At 38.8% G+C, this 18,708-nt stretch overlaps 1 protein-coding gene across 4 annotated transcripts in view; it reads left to right on the top strand.

The window, feature by feature from the left end:
- The first annotated feature begins 1,860 nt into the window (after positions 1-1,860).
- mcf2a (MCF.2 cell line derived transforming sequence a) overlaps positions 1,861-18,708 on the top strand; it is a 35,595-nt gene continuing 18,747 nt past the window's right edge. For 2 of the 4 annotated variants that reach the window (XM_048176788.1, XM_048176787.1), the window contains exons 1-12: positions 1,861-2,604; positions 10,696-10,764; positions 10,917-11,031; positions 11,443-11,533; positions 15,221-15,340; positions 15,421-15,537; positions 15,618-15,767; positions 16,092-16,213; positions 16,300-16,414; positions 16,547-16,666; positions 16,752-16,943; positions 18,030-18,221. In XM_048176788.1, the coding sequence (XP_048032745.1) occupies positions 2,511-2,604; positions 10,696-10,764; positions 10,917-11,031; positions 11,443-11,533; positions 15,221-15,340; positions 15,421-15,537; positions 15,618-15,767; positions 16,092-16,213; positions 16,300-16,414; positions 16,547-16,666; positions 16,752-16,943; positions 18,030-18,221 (1,497 nt within the window). In that variant the 5' untranslated portion in view covers positions 1,861-2,510. Of the gene's footprint in view, positions 2,605-10,695; positions 10,765-10,916; positions 11,032-11,442; positions 11,534-11,822; positions 12,605-15,220; positions 15,341-15,420; positions 15,538-15,617; positions 15,768-16,091; positions 16,214-16,299; positions 16,415-16,546; positions 16,667-16,751; positions 16,944-18,029; positions 18,222-18,708 lie in introns of those variants that run through there. The other 2 variants (XM_048176790.1, XM_048176789.1) reach the window with 1 other exon arrangement.

The raw sequence follows: 18,708 nt of genomic DNA, 5'->3' as shown, positions 1-18,708 counted from the left end.
GAAGATCTTCGAATGCAAGGCGAATCTGGCCAAGCATGGACATCTCACCACACCGGCACCCAGTTTGCGTGTCTAAATTAGTTGCTTACATTTACAAAATGTGCCAACAATACCTGAAATTATCCCTTTTAATGAAAATAAAGCTCCATGTTTATTAAAAATGTTACCGAGACTAAATTAAAATGTTTTTTTTTTAAATTAGAAAATATTTAAGAGATTTAGTTGTATACCTGTTCTCATATCCATATATTTTCTTCTAGTGTCACAAGTAATAATCTCAAGGTTTACTGGGTTTTACACTTCTTTTTGCAGTGTGGTTATGGTGAAGTGTAAGTTACTAGAATAAACTTTGTGTTTGTGTACCTACTACTCACCGCTGCTTCCTGCTGATTTAGAGAACAATTTCTCCGAGTCGCCCCTGTAGTTTCAAAGAATAGAAGAATGGTGCGGAGTCAGGTGAAAGTATAAATCCAGCTTTAATGTTATGAAGCAACGATAATACTTTTTGTGCGTCAAAAAAACAAAATAAGGGCTTTATTCAACAATATAGTGATGGGCGATTTCAAAACACTGCTTCATGAAGCTTCAAAGCTTTACAAATCTTTTGTTTCGATTCAGTGGTTCGGAGCATGCATCACACCCCCCCAGTGGTGAACCATTGAAATTTCGAAACACTTATGACATAACGAAGCCTCATTTACTGAAATCACCTGACTTTGACAGTTTGTTATGCTCCGAACCACTGATTCGAAACAAAAGATTCGTAAAGCTTCGAAGCTTCGTGAAGCAGTGTTTTGAAATCGGCCATCACTAGATATTGTTGAATAAAGTCTAATATATATATATATATATATATATATATATATATATATATATATATTATTATTATTATTATTATTATTATTATTTATTTATTTATTTATTTATTTATTTTTTTTTTATTTTTTTTTTTTTTTGGCTCACAAAAAGTATTCTCGTCGCTTCATAACATTAAGGTAGAACCACTGTAGTCACATGACCTGTTTTAAATATGTCTTTAGTAGCTTTCTGGCCATTGAAAGTGTAAATTAACTTGCTGTCAATGGAGGCCTCACTGAGCCATCGGATTTTATCAAAAATATCTTAATTTGTGTTCCAAAGACAAACAAAGGTCTTACAGGTGTGGAACGACATAAGGATGAGTAATTAATGACAGAATTTTCATTTTTGGGTGAACTAACCCCTTAATAAATAATAATAATAATAGTGTTATTTTTTTTATTGTGAATTTCAACTTTTATTCATGAACATTGTTTTATGTAGAAGTGTACATGAATATATACCTATAATAATAATAATAATAATATATATTTACATATTCATACATTTCTACCTAAATTCCTAAAAAAGTTCATGAATGAAACTTCATAATAATAAAAAAACTTTAACTTTATAATGATGATAACTCGTAAAATCTTGATAAAATTCTTGTCTGTGTTATTTTTGTGGTATTGTCCTTTATTTGTCTTCAGATGTTAAAGTTAATCTCTCTTTTCTCCATCAGTTGCAGAGGATGTACATTATAAATAAAGACTGTAATGCCATAGGCTATTTCAAACCAACAGTCTCTCATGGATATAAGATGTGGTTGTAGAAGCATAAATAGTGTGTTCATAGATAACAATGCCTCTTATTCATGTAGCTGTTTATCTGCAATTTTCCCACACGTCATACTTTTCTGTATTCTGAACAATGAAACTCCTTAGTCTCAGAAGAAAAAATAGTTTTGCTGTCAATAGTGATATTCAGAACAGCCTGCCTGTGTGTGTGTGTGTGTGTGTGTGTGTGTGTGTGTGTGTGTGTGTGTGTTTGTAAGGCTGAGAATGGGTGTAATACAGCATGCAGAAATGAGCAGTGAGGAAGCCACAGTCTATGAGGGAAAACTGACCAATGAGGAGGGTGGAGATCAGCAGGAGGCGGAGTCTAAACTCTACAGTGGAGAAAGTCAATGGGGAGGGAGTTGGCGGAGTGTCAAGAGTCTAACAGCGATGCAGATCTGACGCACTCTAACTCACAGGAGTTTGCAGCCGGATGGAGTGTGTGTAGTGTGTGTTTTAAGAAACCAGACCATCAGCACTGTGGACAGGAAACCCTTTTAATCCGATTCACTTTTGAGACAGGACCTCATCCTCTCTGCCCCTCCCTTATGTGTGTGTGTGTGTGGTTTCTGTAAGCTGAGATGTGATATTGCAGTGCCACTATCAGCTGCAGCAGGCTGTTTGCCATAGGTATTTCCAGATACGTTTTCCTCCAGCGGGGGGTCTGTCTGTGCTGCTGGAGTTTGCGGATGCACTTGCTCCTGCTCAAGGTGACTTGGGGAGTTCATAGGCGTGTGTGGCAGCACAGAACTGAAGTGAAGCCTCAGCTGGGATCTGATCTGTGGAGGTAGTGAAATGAATCCTTGGTGGAGTGGGATGTGAGGGCCTGACAGGCCCAGAGTCAAGTCACTCCTCTCCGGGAACAGCCAGGGAATGGGCTCGGCCTCTCCTCAAGAGCCCCTGAAAGACATGGAGGGCTATTACAACCTTTTGCAGGCAAGCTCGGAGCTGGAGAGCACGCTGCAACGTGAGTATACTGTATGTCTTTAAAACTTCCACTTTTCCATAATGATAGCAAGTTATCAGGATGTTCACTGGTGTTTTATGTAGTGTTACAAGGATTATGTATGCTATTTATAGGTTTGGCCATAACCTAGATTTGATGTTTGATAATCTGCTTGAAAGATGAGCAAGACTCAATCTTTCCATAATGAAATGCATTTGGAATTCCAGAACCATATGTTGGAATTCTGCATGGATAAACATCTTTCTATTGAAAAACATAACGTTTTTCTGAAATCTCAATATTAAGTTTTTTGATGGGCTGATACAGTAAATTATCAGTTTATAATCATGCAATATGAATTTGGGACAGTAGTGAAATTGAAGGATGAAAATAGAAGTTGCACTGTCCATTTTACAAACAGGGCCCGTTGAGACAGGAAGTGGAGCACCAGTGTTATTAACCCCCTGCCCTGCTTTCTGGCTCTCAATTCGGCTTTAAACCCAGAGAATGATCTTCAGACTATGACTCAGCATCTTCATTTTAAGCCTCTGTATCTTTCCTCAGGCGTCTCTTAAATGCATTTAAAGGTCCAAGTTTGAATTACTCAACTCTGTTGTGTGTTATGCAATATTTACTTTATAATGCTTCAGATTCCTCAAAGTGATTGTAGCAGGATTAGCATTGGCAGTGTGGCTCGGGTCCTTGGCATCTGTCTCCATGTTGGTGTTGTTTTTATGTGAGTGCGAGCGTCAAGTCTGTGTTAAAGTAATGCTGTGGAAAGGTGTTTATTATGTTATAATGATGCAGTGTAATACGAGACTGTAGTCCCTTTCAGGCCGAGACAGGTTCACAACAACAACATTCTGACACAGAGCCATTGTGAACACCTGTCTGGGCTTGGGTAACATCTATGCTAATGCATGCCAGAATCTGCTCAAAGAAAGTCAGATGTTAGTATTCCTCAGTATATTTGACATATTAAGTTCACAATTATGATGAAGTGTATTTAAATTAAAGCTGAACTTGCTTTCTGAGTTTCCATTTTAAAGCTAGTCTGTTGTTTTGAATGCTCTGTGTTGTTAATCCTCATGTCTGAACTCTCAACCCTTCATTCCCACAACCACATTACATTAGATCTGGCTTTAAATTTTAAGATAAGATTAATTATTTATGATGCTCCCACATTTATATTAAACATAACTGCCCCAAAATTTATTTGGACATTTAAGCCACACTTAATAATTGATGAATGTCATAGATAAAATATTAAGCTAAGTGGCATCTGCGAATTGATGATGTTTGAGATTTTCTCACAACTAAATTCACTGTTTCAAGGGGATTTTTATTGAATGTACAGTATGGTTTTAAGTGAGGTGTAGTTCATCAGATTAAAGGTATAGTTCACCCAAAAATGAAAATTCTGTCATCATTTACTCACTCTCAAGTTCCAAACTTGTAAATGTCTTTTTTCTGCTGAACACAAAGGAAGATATTTGTAACCAAACAGTGGTGGGGCACCATTGACTTTGATAGTATTTTTTCCCCCCATACTATGGAAGTCAATGGTGCCCCACAACTGTTTGGTTACAAATATCTTCCTTTGTGTTCAGCAGAACAAATACATTTATACAGGTTTGGAACAACTTGAGGGTGAATAAATGATGACAGAATTTTCATGGGTGAACTATGCCCTTAACCTCTAACTTTTGCCTTATTTTTAAACAGAAACTTTTTGTGTAATGTTTTACTTGTAATATTTCCACTTGACTTGATATGTAATGCATTGATGTCCAAACAACTGTAAGTGTAACTAAAATACTTTTGGGCTTAGTGAATCTAAAAAAACATGTTTATCTAAGCTTGTCACTGTCTGTGGTTTGGTGCTTTTCTAAATTTACAGTATAAAAGCTTAGGCAAATAATCCTCTTAGCAATCAAGCCCATTTAGTAATATCTACAATGATGTTTGTGAAACATTCAGAAATGGTTATTATTTACTCAGAGGTCATTTTATTGTGTTTTTGGTACAGCACAGTTTGAATTAAAGCCATAGTTCACCCAAAAATTAAAATTATCCCATGATTTACTCACCCTCAAGACATCCTAGGTGTATATGACTATCTTCTTTCAGACGAATCGGAGAAATCGGACAATCAGAGAAATATTTAAAAATATCTGTACACTACGGTCTGTACACTACGCCACTACAGGGGGAGCACTACGCCATCACGTACAATGTGAAATATGTCAATGTGTAGTATGTCATGTCATTGTGTAGAATGGCATTGTGTACTACGTTGCGGAAGTTAGCGCTTTTTGGACGTACGCCGAATGTATATGGCTGTCGCGCTGGAAGCTTGTTATTTTCCTTTATAAAATTTTAAATAAGGATACATGTCTTACACAAACGCATCGATTTGCTTCAGAAGGCCTTTATTAACCCCCTGGAGTCGTATGGATAATTTTTTATGGATGGATGCATTTTTTGTCTTCAGAATTTGGGCCCCCATTCATAACCATTATAAACCTTGGAGGACTAAGGATATTTTTAAATATATCTCCGATTGTGTTCATCTGAAAGAAGATAGTCATATGCACCTAGGATGGCCTGAGGGTGAGTAAATTCATGGAATAATTTTTGGGTGAACTATCCCTTTAACAGCCTTTCTCAAAATGCATCTGTCACAGATTTGCCAGGCTCCAATACCAACCAAACCATTTCTTGTCCACTCCAGTGGACATTCCAACCTGCTACACCCCCTTCAGAGATGTATTTTGCCTAAAAAGGCTTCACAGTTGCCTCCACCCCGGCCATGGGACTTTGCCATCGACTTGATTACGGGTGAGCCAGTGCCCTGTGGAAAGATTTATCCACTATCTATCCATGAGCAGATGGCCATGGAGGAGTACATCAAGGAGGCTTTACAACAAGGCTACATCCACCCTTCGACACCCCTTGCTACTTAGAGTTTCTTCTTCGTGGCCAAGAAGGACAGAGGCTTGCAGCGTTGTATTGACTACTGTGCCCTCAACAAGAAAACTGTGAAGTTTCGATACCCACTTTCCCTCGTCCCAGTGGCACTGGAACAACTTTGTGGAGTCACCGTTTTCACCAAGTTGGACCTCCGCAGTGCCTACAGCCTCATCTGGATACGTGAGGGGGACGGGTGTAGGACTTTGTGACTCCTACTGGTCACTATGAGTATCTTATGCCATATGGATTGGTCAAGACCCCCTCCACATTCCAGGACTTTATGCATGAGGTGCTGTCTCAGCAGCAGGGGAATCCAGCCAGACTCCATCCATGCGCTGCCTTCTCTAAAAACTCACCCCGGCGGAGAGGAACTACAATATCAGTAACAAAGAACTCTTGGCCTTCATGTTCGCACTTGAGGAGTGGAGGCATTGGTTGGAGGGTACACAACAGCCATTTACAGTACTGACTGATCGCAAGAATCTAGAATATCTAAGAGATGCTAAGAGGTTAACTCCACGCCAGGCAAGATGGGCATTAGTTTTACCCATTTCAATTGCTCCATTTCTTATTGTCCAGGTACCAAAAACGTCAAAGCAGATGCTCTCTCCCGTGTTCATGCCCCGGAGGAGATCACAGAAGAACCTGAGCCCATCTTGCCTTCCAACTTGACTGTGAGTCCCATTCAGTGGTCATGGGAACAGACCACCTCCTCCTCCAATGCCTCCAAGCCAGCTCTGCCAGGGTGTCCACCTGGACCTAAGTATGTTCCCAGATCACAGTGCACAACACTCATCCACTCCGTTCACACATTTCTGGGCACTGACCACCCAGGGGCCAGTCGTTCTCTCTCACTGCTGAAGGATCACTTCTGGTGGCCCAACATGGTTGGGATGTGAGAAGGTTTGTTCATGGCTGCTCTGACTGTGCCGTCTCAAAGAGCCCACGCCACCTACCAGCAGGCAAGATCCATCAGCTGACTGTTCCCTATCGCCTGTGTACACACCTAGGAGTAGACTTCATTACTGACCTGCCCCCTTCAGATGGTAATACATGCATTCTAGTTGTTATTGACCAGTTTTCCAAATCCTGCCGTTTGCTTCCCCTCGAAGGAATACCCTTTGCAATGGTGACTGCAGAACTCCTCTTCAATCATGTCTTCAGGTACACTGGAATCCCAGAGTACATAGTATCAGACCGGGCACCATAATTTACATCAAAGGTATGGAAAGCATTCTTTAACCTCCTAGGTGTGACCGTGAGTCTCTCGTATGGATACCATCCCCAGTCGAACGGGCAGACGGAGAGAAAGAGCCATGAGTTTGGACATTTACTGCAAACCTTCCGCCTTGGCCACCAGAAGTCAGTTCCTAGGCTGGGCCGAGTATGCGCAGAATTCCCTCCATCAACCTGCTACTGGACTCAGTCCCTTCCAGTGCCTACTCGGTTACCTTCTTTGTTCCCATGGTCCGGAAAACCATTGGATGTTGACTATTGGTTCTGAGAGAGCGAGAGGGTCTGGGACAGAGCATACCATCAGCTTTAGAGGGTAGTGCGACGCCAAAAAATCCAAGCCAATCCCCAGCTCTAGTCTTCCAGCCCGGACAGAAGGTTTGGCTGTCCACCAGAGACATCAGGATGCGCCTGCCCTGCAAGAGACTTAGTCACAGATACATTGGCCCCTTCACCATCATCTGACAAGTCAATCTGGTCACATATCAACTTCAACTCCCTGCACATTACAGAATCCATTCCTCATTCCATGTATCATTACTCAAGCCTCATCACCCCCCATTGATCCTGGAGGATGGAGCCGTGTACGCTGTGAGAGAAATCCTGGACTCCCAGTGCCGTGGTGGTCAGCTGGAGTACCTTCTTTGATTGGAAAGGTTATGGCCCGGAGGAACACTCATGGGTCCCCAGAGACGATATCCTTGATCCCACCTTGCTAACAGCCTTCCATGACTCTCACACAGACCACCCAGCACCCCGGGGAAGAGGTCGACCAGCACAATGTTGGGGTCCTCGCCCCTCAGGAGTGAGCCATGGAAGGATGGTTCCAACACCAACCAGTCACAGTGCACATCCTCACCCGAGTACTGATCACACGCACCTGCAAGCCATCAGCACACTCATCAGGATTGCTATGTATGCACACACCTCATCTACCTTCATTGTCCAGTCTTGTTCTTCCGAATTGGACCGCTTACCTGTACTCCACCAATGCGCGCCGTTGGCACGGGAGACAGGGGGGTCAGGACCCCCGCAGTTTTGAAAAGACAGATATCGACCCCCGCACTTTTGATAAGGGCTGCTTCAATCAGTCACAATATATCATCTTTTAGCTTAGGATATTTTCTTTCAAATGAGACCATTTTCACGTTTCTATGAGCTTTTGTTTGTAAATAATCAACTGTTTTGTCACAGATGTGAACAGGAAATGCGCTCTCGAATGGAGAAACACGTGATCTCCAAGCAATCGATCACAGCGTGCTAACGTTTTAGGACAGGTTGATGGTATATAAATCATGGCCGAACGTTAGCTTTTGTCAATCAAGCCAAACCGTCCATTTAGAAACCGAGAAATTTGACACTTTAAGGTAAGGAGGCTGATCTCTCAGGTTTACGCGCGAGGATTTGTAGTTTATGGGATTTGTAGTTTTTAATTAGATCTAGAAAGTTAAAAGCATTGATGGCATCTATAAAAGAGATATCTAAAAACGAAACGAAAGTTATTGCCTCAACCGGCGACACAGTGGGGAGGACTCACGAGAGGAGACCTGCGCGTTTAATTGGTATGTGTATACTGTAATACTGCATTTACAAAGCTTATCAGTGGCATACACTTTGATTTTGATTGCGAAAGTGAAAGTGCCCTTTCGCATCGCGGTACCCCCGTACTCCCATTTCTCTCGATGTGAACCGTGAGCTCCAGTCCATTACAATTTAGGGCCCTGGTATACTTCATTTCCCGCATTCAAAGAAGCCTTTCAAAGAAACTCCTTTGTCCATGAGCGCGGAAAGACACGTTCGGTATGCACACGTGCACCGTCCGTGGTCATAACAATAACAATAACAATCTCAACCAACAACCCCCCCCCCCCACCGCTGCAAATAAACTGTTAATTCCATCTGTTTGTGTCTGAGTCTACTTTACGTAACAGATTTAATGCATCATTAATTATATTTCAGCCTTTGTAAATCAAATATAATCACAACACAGCAATTATGCAACACTGAAACTGACTTTTTTTTTTTTTTTTTACTTTAATATAAATTTTTACACTTTTCTCTTAATCTGAGCATATTTGTGACAAACCTGTCTCTCACAGAACCAAGTATGTATAGCTACTGAGTCTTAGATTTGTAAAGCAGTACAGGTTTATTTAGTGAGAAGCCTTAAAGACTGAACTACTGTAAAGGCTCATTCACACCAAGAACGATAACAATAACGGCAACTATATTGGCGTCCACACCAGCAGACGATGACGTTCTGTTCATTCTAAGCGCAGACTGCAGTTTTGTTGCCTGTCGCTTTAAATGCATGAGCTCTTTAAAGCAGGATGGATTCTGATTGTCTGTCAATGGTTTTTATCATTCATTAGCTGGAAAAAAAAATCATTCTGAAAGTGATTTCGACGGTATTGTTTCTCTGTGCTGTTATTGTAATAGTTGTGGTGTGAACAGGCCTTTAGACATGCTCACATAGACGGAACCAGAATGTGTTTATTTTGCACGTCTCTGAACACACCCTCAAGGGAGTGTAAGTTGTGGTTTTCTATCCATGTTGTTTTAGAAGGATGATGCTGCCTAAAGTTAACGGTGTCAAGCCAGCGTTGCGGTTAAGCCACATTGAACAACAAACAATGATGAACAAAGTTACGTATTAGTCCCTTAACTGAAAATGCCTTTATATATTAATGGAATTAATTATATTAATTATTAATCTTTTCACAGACTTTAAACTCTATTTTTCTTATTATAAACATACTATTATTGTTGTATCCATTTTTTTATTGTAGACCATCTTATTTAAATACATAATACATAAAATTGACTAAAATGTTTATCTATCTCATATAAAAGGGTGCACAAATTGTCTCATTAATTTAGATTTTGAGGTGTGTATATACCATACAGTACAGTATGGTTTTAAACTATCGAAACAGTCTCGAGTGCCATTAAATATTCAGTCGGGACTTCATTCACATTCAACTCTGCCCCAGCAACATTGTACCTGTTGGAAACTCATTAAACTTTAACATCAGCATTCATTTTTTATTATAATAAGTTAACAGTTATTTAGTTAGCATTTTTTTTTTTACACATTACAACATGTTTATTAGCATTTTGCTAGACATGATCCTATATTTAAGAACAATAGCATGTTTAACCACACACACACACACACACACACATTTTTTTTTTTTTTTTTTTTTTTTTCTAGTTTTCTTACTAATCTAGTTGTCAAATAAACCTGGCATTGTATCATAGTATCATGACAAATTGCTTTGTACCTCTCTTTTAAATTGCTTTGGGAAAAAAAGTCTGAATAAATGTAAATGTTTAAATGTTACATTTTTTTTTTCTTTTTTTTTTATCAATCATGGTTATAGTATAAAATATCGGGAGCCTTATAATAGGAAAAAGAAGCTGGATTTCTATGTAACTTGATAAAGGCCTAAAATAATCAATCTCCTCTACAGCGTATTGCATTTCTCCTTGCGGAATTTGTTTTTGTTTCCTACAGACACAGGAAGTGAGTTGATGGTGAAGTCATTGGAGACCAGTGTTGTTGCATGTGTAATTTGAACACATCCTCTTTTATCAACCTCCACTTTCAGTGTAGTGTAGCATGAAACGAGGCTCAGAGAAAACCGAACCACCGTCTCTGGCTTCAGTCGATCCTGATGGCTCTGCAGACATAAATGCTTTAATGCTTTAATGTTATATTACTGAGGAGTCCATTAACGGACCATAACTCATGCATTTCATACAGCACTGTGAATTACAGCTGTAGTTTGTACATATGAACACTGGGTGATGCTGTTCCTGAAATTTCACATAAACACAGAAACATGACCTAAAGCTTGCTGCTGTTATATTTATGTGTGTGACACATCTTCATTGTCTCCTCAGAGGTCACGGTGCCTGTGAGTCTGCAGGAAGTGGCCGGCTACATTGAGAAACAAGTGGCCTATTTATCAGGTGGGGTTTTCAGTTTCTAGGTTTTGGAGACATATAGTGCATTATGCATGTGTACTAATGGCTTGTCTCAACATATCAGATAAATTTCATTAGGATGATGTGTTGTCCCTGACTTAGAAAGTAATAATTTGATGTGTTTCTTTGAATTCCAGGGGGACGTGGTGAGGACTCTAGTGTCATCATCACTCTCCCAGAATGCTCTGCTTTCAGTGACATTCCTGAAGAAGCTCTGGCCAAAGTTCTTTCATACCTCACACTGATCCCAAGGTCCGTGTCTAATATTTACAAGCCTCTCCATCTCACTGCATTGCAGTACAGCAATAGTCCCTTATGTATTCTCTTCACATAAAGCCTTGCAACAGCTGTTCAAATGAATGGATTCACTGTGTGCAATGCAGAACTGTTTGAATTCTACATATGCAGAGATCTGTGTAGTCACATTGTAGACACAATACAGTCTGGACCTTAGGATGAGAGTGTGTGTGTGTGTGTGTGTGTGTGTGTGTGTGTGTGTGTGTGTGTGTGTGTGTGTGTGTGTGTGTGTGTGTGTACACACTGATCCCTCCATACTACAATGCAAACAAATGCCAGTGTACATTTAAATACATTTACAATGTCATGTCATTGTTCATAACCAAGAAGTTACTGTGATACATGATGCATTTAACATGTTTTCAGAGCACGACAACCTGGTGTAAAATTTATCATCATTTTAGACCGAAGATTGGATACTTGGACCTCAATCAAAACAGCACTGGCAAGGATAGCGGTGAGAGATTACAATGTTTTATTTATAATAATTTATTTATTGAAGCTAAAGTGTATGAAGTGGTCTGTCATTTTGAATATATATATATATATATATATATATATATATATATATATATATATATATATATATATATATATATATAAAACTTGGACCCAATCTTTATTTTCAAAAAAGTGCATAGTAATGCATAATAATGGTATTCATAATGTACATTATAATGCATTATGTCTTATCATAAATAATTGTAACCAAAGTTAAAATGCATTATAATATTTGCAGATTCCTTGTTACATCAGAAATTAGTTGTTTGTAATGCGTTTTAATTCATTATACTTTCTAAAGGAGTGTTTAGTGAATATATATTATAATGTAGCCTATTATAACATTGGTTATAATTATTTATGAAAACATACAATGCATTACACGTCACCATTTACTTTTAGAGAAAGTGAAAATAGTTGCAGAGTTGATGTTTGAGTCAAATTTTTGCATTTATATTGTATTTTTGAAAAGCTTAATAGAGCAAGGCCATAAATAAATAAATGAGCATCATTGACCCTTATATGTCCTCTGGGGAATGAACGCATCACATGTCTGTATATACTGTGCGCTGCTGAACTGGTCTTGTCGCTGTCCTCGGTGCTGAAGTGCATCAGCGCAGTTACAGTACAGTATGTGCTTACAGCCCATTTCTCTGAGCTCTAGCCTGAATAAATAACTAAATGCGGCAGCTCTGACTGAAGTTTGCGTTTAAAAACAGCTTACAGAACAGTGTGTGAAATCCGAGCTCACTGCCAGGCGAAGGGAATGCATGAGTTAGCACAAACTCATGCGCAGGTTTTTACATGATGACGCTCTTGGGGCAAGGGAGAGGTGAGGAGACCGCAGGAGAGACGGTGCTGCCACCCTCCCGACGCTGCGGCGATGAATCCTGCAGACCGTCCACTGCACCGGGCGCCGGTCTGCCACAGCAGGATGGGCGAGGTCTTAAAACATCCTCATAAAACATCGATAACTATGAGCGAGCGAAACCACAGGCGAGGACTTCCGAGGATCCGCCGCTCCACGGTAATGTGTCTGGAGGAGTTACAGTAAAGAGTTGGACTGAAGTTTCAATGCGGCAGCGCGAGCTCATAGCGGTACACTGCGGCGCGACGGACGCCTTTAGCTTAGTCATTCGTCCTGGGTATAGGCTAGCGAAGGCTTTATTTATTCGTGTAACCTTTAAACAAATGTATTATCAATTTAAGCGATATCCGAGTGAATATTGTCGCTGTTGTTTACAAATACGTAAGGACGAGTCAATGTCAAGTAGTCCTTTCTGTGAACTGTGTGCTAAGATAAAGGTCCTTCTGTTTGTCAAAGTAATAAGGCTAGTTTCATAGATTTGTTTCAAATACTGAAATATTCATTCAGCTCTTGTTTTCTCTGATGTTCAATAATCTGTGCAGTTACAGTAGATGTCATTTAGAGCAGCTAAACAGGCTGGTGATCTTATCGTGTTAACTAGTTTTAGTGTTGTCTGGTCAGTTTGATTGACAGCTTGTTGTTGTCACTCCAGACTTATTGTCAGTTGTCGATGTGACTGATGTGTGCTGATGAGTCTATGTCTCTACAGGACATGGATATACTTCAGAGTCAATTCAATGAGTAATATTTGAACTTTTTCTCTCCATGTACTGTATATATCCCATATAGCCTACAATGGGTTCCAAAAGTCTGAGACCACATTGAAAATCTGTGATTTAAACCTGGAAATATACAGAAAATATGAAGAAGTAAAACAAAAAGGCATTGTGATTTAAAGTGAATTAGAAATATGATTCTGCACCATTACTAAGTGACTAATCAGATAATTAAATTTGAGACATTTGATCATGTGAACTCATTTTCACAGACTGTCAGATGTTCTTACACCATACAGCAGTAGTCTCACTATTCAGTAGTCTCACGTGTATATACTACGTATATACACGTTTTTGGAAGGAAATAGGTAAGGGTAATAAGTTTTGCATGTCTACTTTTAACTCCTAATGGTGAAAATTATATTTATTCATTTATTCATTTATAATACAATCGCAGACATGCTGAGGCTAATTTCATATATATATAGCTAGCATTTGCAATAACTTTTGATAACTTTATTTGGCCATGGAATTTAATGTAGTGGAAAGAATTTGTTAATATTGAATTAATAATTTAAATGGTTTATGCATAATTAATTCTTTGCCTATCATAGTTTTAAACAGTGTTGGGGAAAGTTACTTTTAAAAGTAATGCATTATATTGCGTTACTCCCTAACAAAGTAACTAATCGCATTACTTTTTAAGAAAAGTAATGTGTTACATTACTTTTGTGTTACTTTTTCTCACCTGTGCTGGGCTTGCTTTTTTGTTTTTTAATAACAACAAAAAAGTTCTATTTTTGGCAAATGTTAAGGCCCTTTCACACCAAAAGTGAAAGGAATAAGCCTAAAGCCAGTATTGCCAATTTAGGGATTTTATCGCTAGATTTAGTGACTTCCCCACCCCTTTTAAGACTTTTTTCAAAAGCCTAGCGACAAATCTAGCAACTTCTTGGACAAAATTTGTCTAGATTCCGTGACTCACCCAACGTCATACTGGCGAGTCCACTGATCTATATTAATATAAATATAGGAACCCTGCATCTTCCCTTCTTATAACACATTATGGCCAATGTGAAGTATCGTCCAAAACATCCTCGAAAAGTACCCCTTATCGCACAATGTTGCCCTGAGGCAACGAAAAGAAAAACTGGATTTCTGAACATGCAAAATAAAAAAAATAAAAACTGCAAAAAACTCTCACACCTTACTGGACTGTTCTTTAGTACTTTCTCAACCTTTCTAATTGATTGTAATCATTTAAAGAAAAATTTTGTAAACATAGGGCTTAAGATAGGCAACTTTCTGTTGCCTGAAGGCAATGCTGTGCTGTAGAGGGCTATTTTTGTGAGGTAATTTGTAAGGTAATTTTTGCTTATTAAAATGGTTGAATTAGATCATTGAAGGTCAACAGCAAAGACATTAAATACATAAAGTACATTTGTGTCATTTAATATAGTTCATTATTACAGTTTTGTGTAAAATTCAGAGATTGCATTTCACTGTTTTTATTCATTTTGAGGAATACTGAATGTTTTCGTGCAAGTGAGATGAGTAAATGCATGCTCACATTTAGTCCAGAACTACAATAACCATCATGTTCACACAGCGCACACAACACCTCTGCACTTTACTTCTCTCAACATGGGGACAGGAGAGCTGTCAGTCAATACATGTGAAAAAGTAACTTAGATATTTTGAAAAAGTAATGCATTACTTTACTAGTTACTTGAAAAAGTAATCTGATTATGTAACTCAAGTTACTTGTAATGCGTTACCCCCAACACAGGTTTTAAACATGTAAATGTGGGATGAAGGTAGAACAATACAATCTAAACATTGAAAGCAATTGAAAAAAAAAGTAAAAAAAATGAACAATGAATGAAGGGTAAAAGTTTCCATGCAAGTCAGCATTCATTAAACATGTAAACCACCTTTTGTGTTTTTCTTTATATCCTCACATTTTAAGGGTTAAGCATGCCTTTACATTTTTTTTTTATGGTGGTCTGTCCATGTGTGTCTGCCAGGCTGATTTAATCTCTCTCTCTCTTTGTCTCAGGCCTCATTCCCTGGAAACCTGCACCTGGTATTAGTGCTGAGACCGACCAGCTTCTTCCAGCGTACCGTCACAGATCTCGGCTTCCGTTTTAGTCAAGAGGACTTCATGCTCAAAATGCCTGTATGACTCATTACAACCTCAATTCTTTGCAATCTTTGTGAACTTCAACACCACCCACCCCATGTGTTTCTGTTATTAAGGTGGTGATGCTCAGCTCTGTCACAGATCTGCTGCGGTACATTGATGAGAACCAGCTGACCTCAGAGTTTGGAGGAACTCTTGACTACTGCCACAGCGACTGGATCGTCTTGAGAACAGTAAAGGATGATGGAATAGATACATTGCTAAATACGCAGCAATATCTTGTTAAACAAGACAGTCTCTTTGCTCATTACAGGCCATTGAGAGTTTTGCGGTCATGGTTAAAGACATTGCTCAGATGCTGCAGGCGTTTGGTACAGAGCTGGCCGAGACGCATCTATCAGAGGAGTGCAGTGCTATTGAGTTCCTCCTGCTGTCACACACCGAGAAATACAGGAGACTTAAGGTACAGCTTAATAGTTTTTTGCATCAGATTAAACATGGTGTCTACCCTAACTAAGTTTATTCCACTTGCTTTTTCCAAGAAAAACATCAAAAATATTTGACGTACCAAACCTAGGGGAGTAAACTATAATTAGAGTACACAGAGCTTGAGAGCACAAAAGGTCTATTTCACTCCAGTCTGCAGTCACTTTTAGCTCCTGTCTAGTCTTTTCTTGTGTTTTTCCGGCCCCTCTGGGCTCTAGCTGTTCTTTTGTTCCAAGATTCTGTGATGTCAGTGAAAGCAGAACACAATGCTAAGTGTTGTTGTTACTATTCATGGGTGAAGGATGCCATCAGATCTGTGATGAGGGAGGGGCGGCAGCTGCTCTCAAACCTGGAGACTTCAAGGAAAGAGGGGGACGCTGACACACGCTGGGACATGACACAGGACTGGGATACCATGCAGAGGTATAGAGTTTGATCCTGAAATAGTCTACGTCTCAATACGCATTATATGTTCCTTTCCAAAAATGATGCTGTATGTGTTCCTGCAGGCTGCTGGCTCAGCTCACAGATATGGAGATGGCTTTTGATGGCTTCTTTGATAAGCACCACCTCAAACTGCAGCAGTATTTACAGCTGCTGAGATATGAGCACAGTTTTCAGGAGGTGAACAGCTCCCTAACATAGAAAATGGCTTGTTTTAAGCATAATCACAGTATACTGATATACAACCTTACTTTATACAATGCGTCAATTAAAGTATTTTAATGGTTTTTCCTATTATTCTCTTTCTGTCAGATGGAGTGCTCTTTAGAGAAATTAAGAGCACAGGAAAGGAAGATAAGCGTCACAGGAGAATCCCTGGCCCAAACAGAGCAGACCGTCAAAGAGTTGGACGGTCTGGAAAAACGTGCGCAGGTAGCTGCATCATGCCACCCTCTTCAAGTTGTACATGCAGTCACAAATATGTCACTGATATTTCTGACAGCAGTGTGTGTTTTAGGAGGAGATGAGTCGGGCTCAGGTTCTTATCCTGCATGGGCATCAGCTGGCTGCTGGGCACCACTATGCCATGGCTCTGATTATCCAGCGCTGTAATGAACTCAGACATCAGTGTGACACTCTGACCTCTGCCCTCAGTACTAAACGCAGCTCACTGACACAAGCACAGACCCTGCTGCGCCGCCTCGAAGAGGTGGGCTTACACATCCGCTCTTTATTTTTTGTAGTATCTCATTTACTATTATGAAAAAAAAAATGTTTTGATGTTTTTAATGATTTTGAAAGAATTCTTTTATGCTCAACTGTGTCTGCATTTATTTAATAAAAAATACAGTAAAACAGTAATATTGTGAAATATTATTACAATTTAAAATAACTGTTTTTTTTTGTTTAAATATATTTTAAAATGTAATTTATTCCTGTTATGGCAAAGCTGAATTTTCAGCATCATTACTCCAGTCTTCAGTGTCACATGATCCTTCAGAAATCATTCTAATATGCTGATTTGCTGCACAAGAAACATTTTTTATTATTATCAATGTTGAAAACAGTTGTGCTGCTTAATATCTTTGTGGAAACCATAATACATTATTTTCAGGATTCTTTAATGAATAGAAAGTTTTAAAAAAAATAGCATTTAAAATGGAAGTCTTTACTGTCACTTTCAATCAATTTAATGCATTCTTGCTGAATAAAGGAAAGTAATGATAAATATATTGTTTTAAATATTGTTCTGAGCTTAATAGAAAAGCACAGTCCACACCACAACTACAACAACAATGGCACAGAAGAACAATATCATTGGAAGCACTTTCAGTACAATGCTTTTCAGCTGATGAGGGATAAAATCTTTGACAGCCAATCAGAATTCATTCTGGTTTAAGGAGCTTGAGCATTTAAAGCATCAGACAACAACTGCAGCGGGCGCTTAGAATAAACAGAACGTTATTGTGTTTTAGTGTGGATGCTAATATAGTTATCGTAATAGTTATATTCATAGTTTTCATTCTTTATGTGAACAGGCCATTAAAAAACAGGCCATTTTTCGCAGCGATGACATAGACGAACCATTTTGGGTTCTTAAAAGAACCTTTTTTTTTTAACAACCTAAAGAACCTTAAATAAAGAACATTTCATCCAATTAAAAGGTTCCATGGATGTTAAAGTTTCTTCATGGAACCATAGATGCCAGAAAAGAAGCTTTATTTCAAAGGCTGTATATATTTGACAATATTCCAGTGTCTTGATCTTTATGGTTCAATTATATCTTGTTTTGCAGGCTCAGCGGTGGTGTGATGATGGCGCCTATCTCTTGGCCAATCAGCAGGTGGATAAATTCCAGTCTAAAGAAGGTGCACAGACAGCTCTTCGAGATATCGAGAAGTTCCAGGAGGCGGCGCCAACTCTCCTCGGTGCAGGCACTGATGTGCTCTTTCTGGAGTTTGAATCTGTGCTCACTCCTTATCTACAGGTAAATACTGACAGACTACAAAAAAAAAAAAAAGACTAGACACAGTTTCAATATCTGTTTGATGTACAGTACAGTCCAAAAGTTTGGAACCACTAAGATTTTTAATTTTTTTTAAAAGAAGTTTCGTCTGCTCACCAAGGCTACATTTATTTAATTAAAAATACAGTAAAGAACAGTAATATTGTGAAATATTATTACAATTTAAAATAACTGTTTTCTATTTGAATATATTTCACAAAGTAATTTATTCCTGTGATGGCAAAGCTGAATTTTCAGCATCATTACTCCAGTCTTCAGTGTCACATGATCCTTCAGAAATCATTCTAATATGCTGATCTGCTGCTCAAGAAACATTTAATGTGTACAATTGTACAAAATATTTATGTACAATATTTTTTTTCAGGATTATTTGGTGAATAGAAAGTTCAAAAGAACAGTGTTTATCTGAAATCTAATCTTTTGTAACATTATAAATGTCTTTACTGCC

The sequence above is a fragment of the Megalobrama amblycephala genome, linkage group LG23 (assembly GCF_018812025.1).
Source record: "Megalobrama amblycephala isolate DHTTF-2021 linkage group LG23, ASM1881202v1, whole genome shotgun sequence".
NCBI lineage: Eukaryota > Metazoa > Chordata > Actinopteri > Cypriniformes > Xenocyprididae > Megalobrama > Megalobrama amblycephala.
Note: the sequence above shows the minus strand (reverse complement) of the source record. Positions and strands in the feature narration are given on the sequence as shown.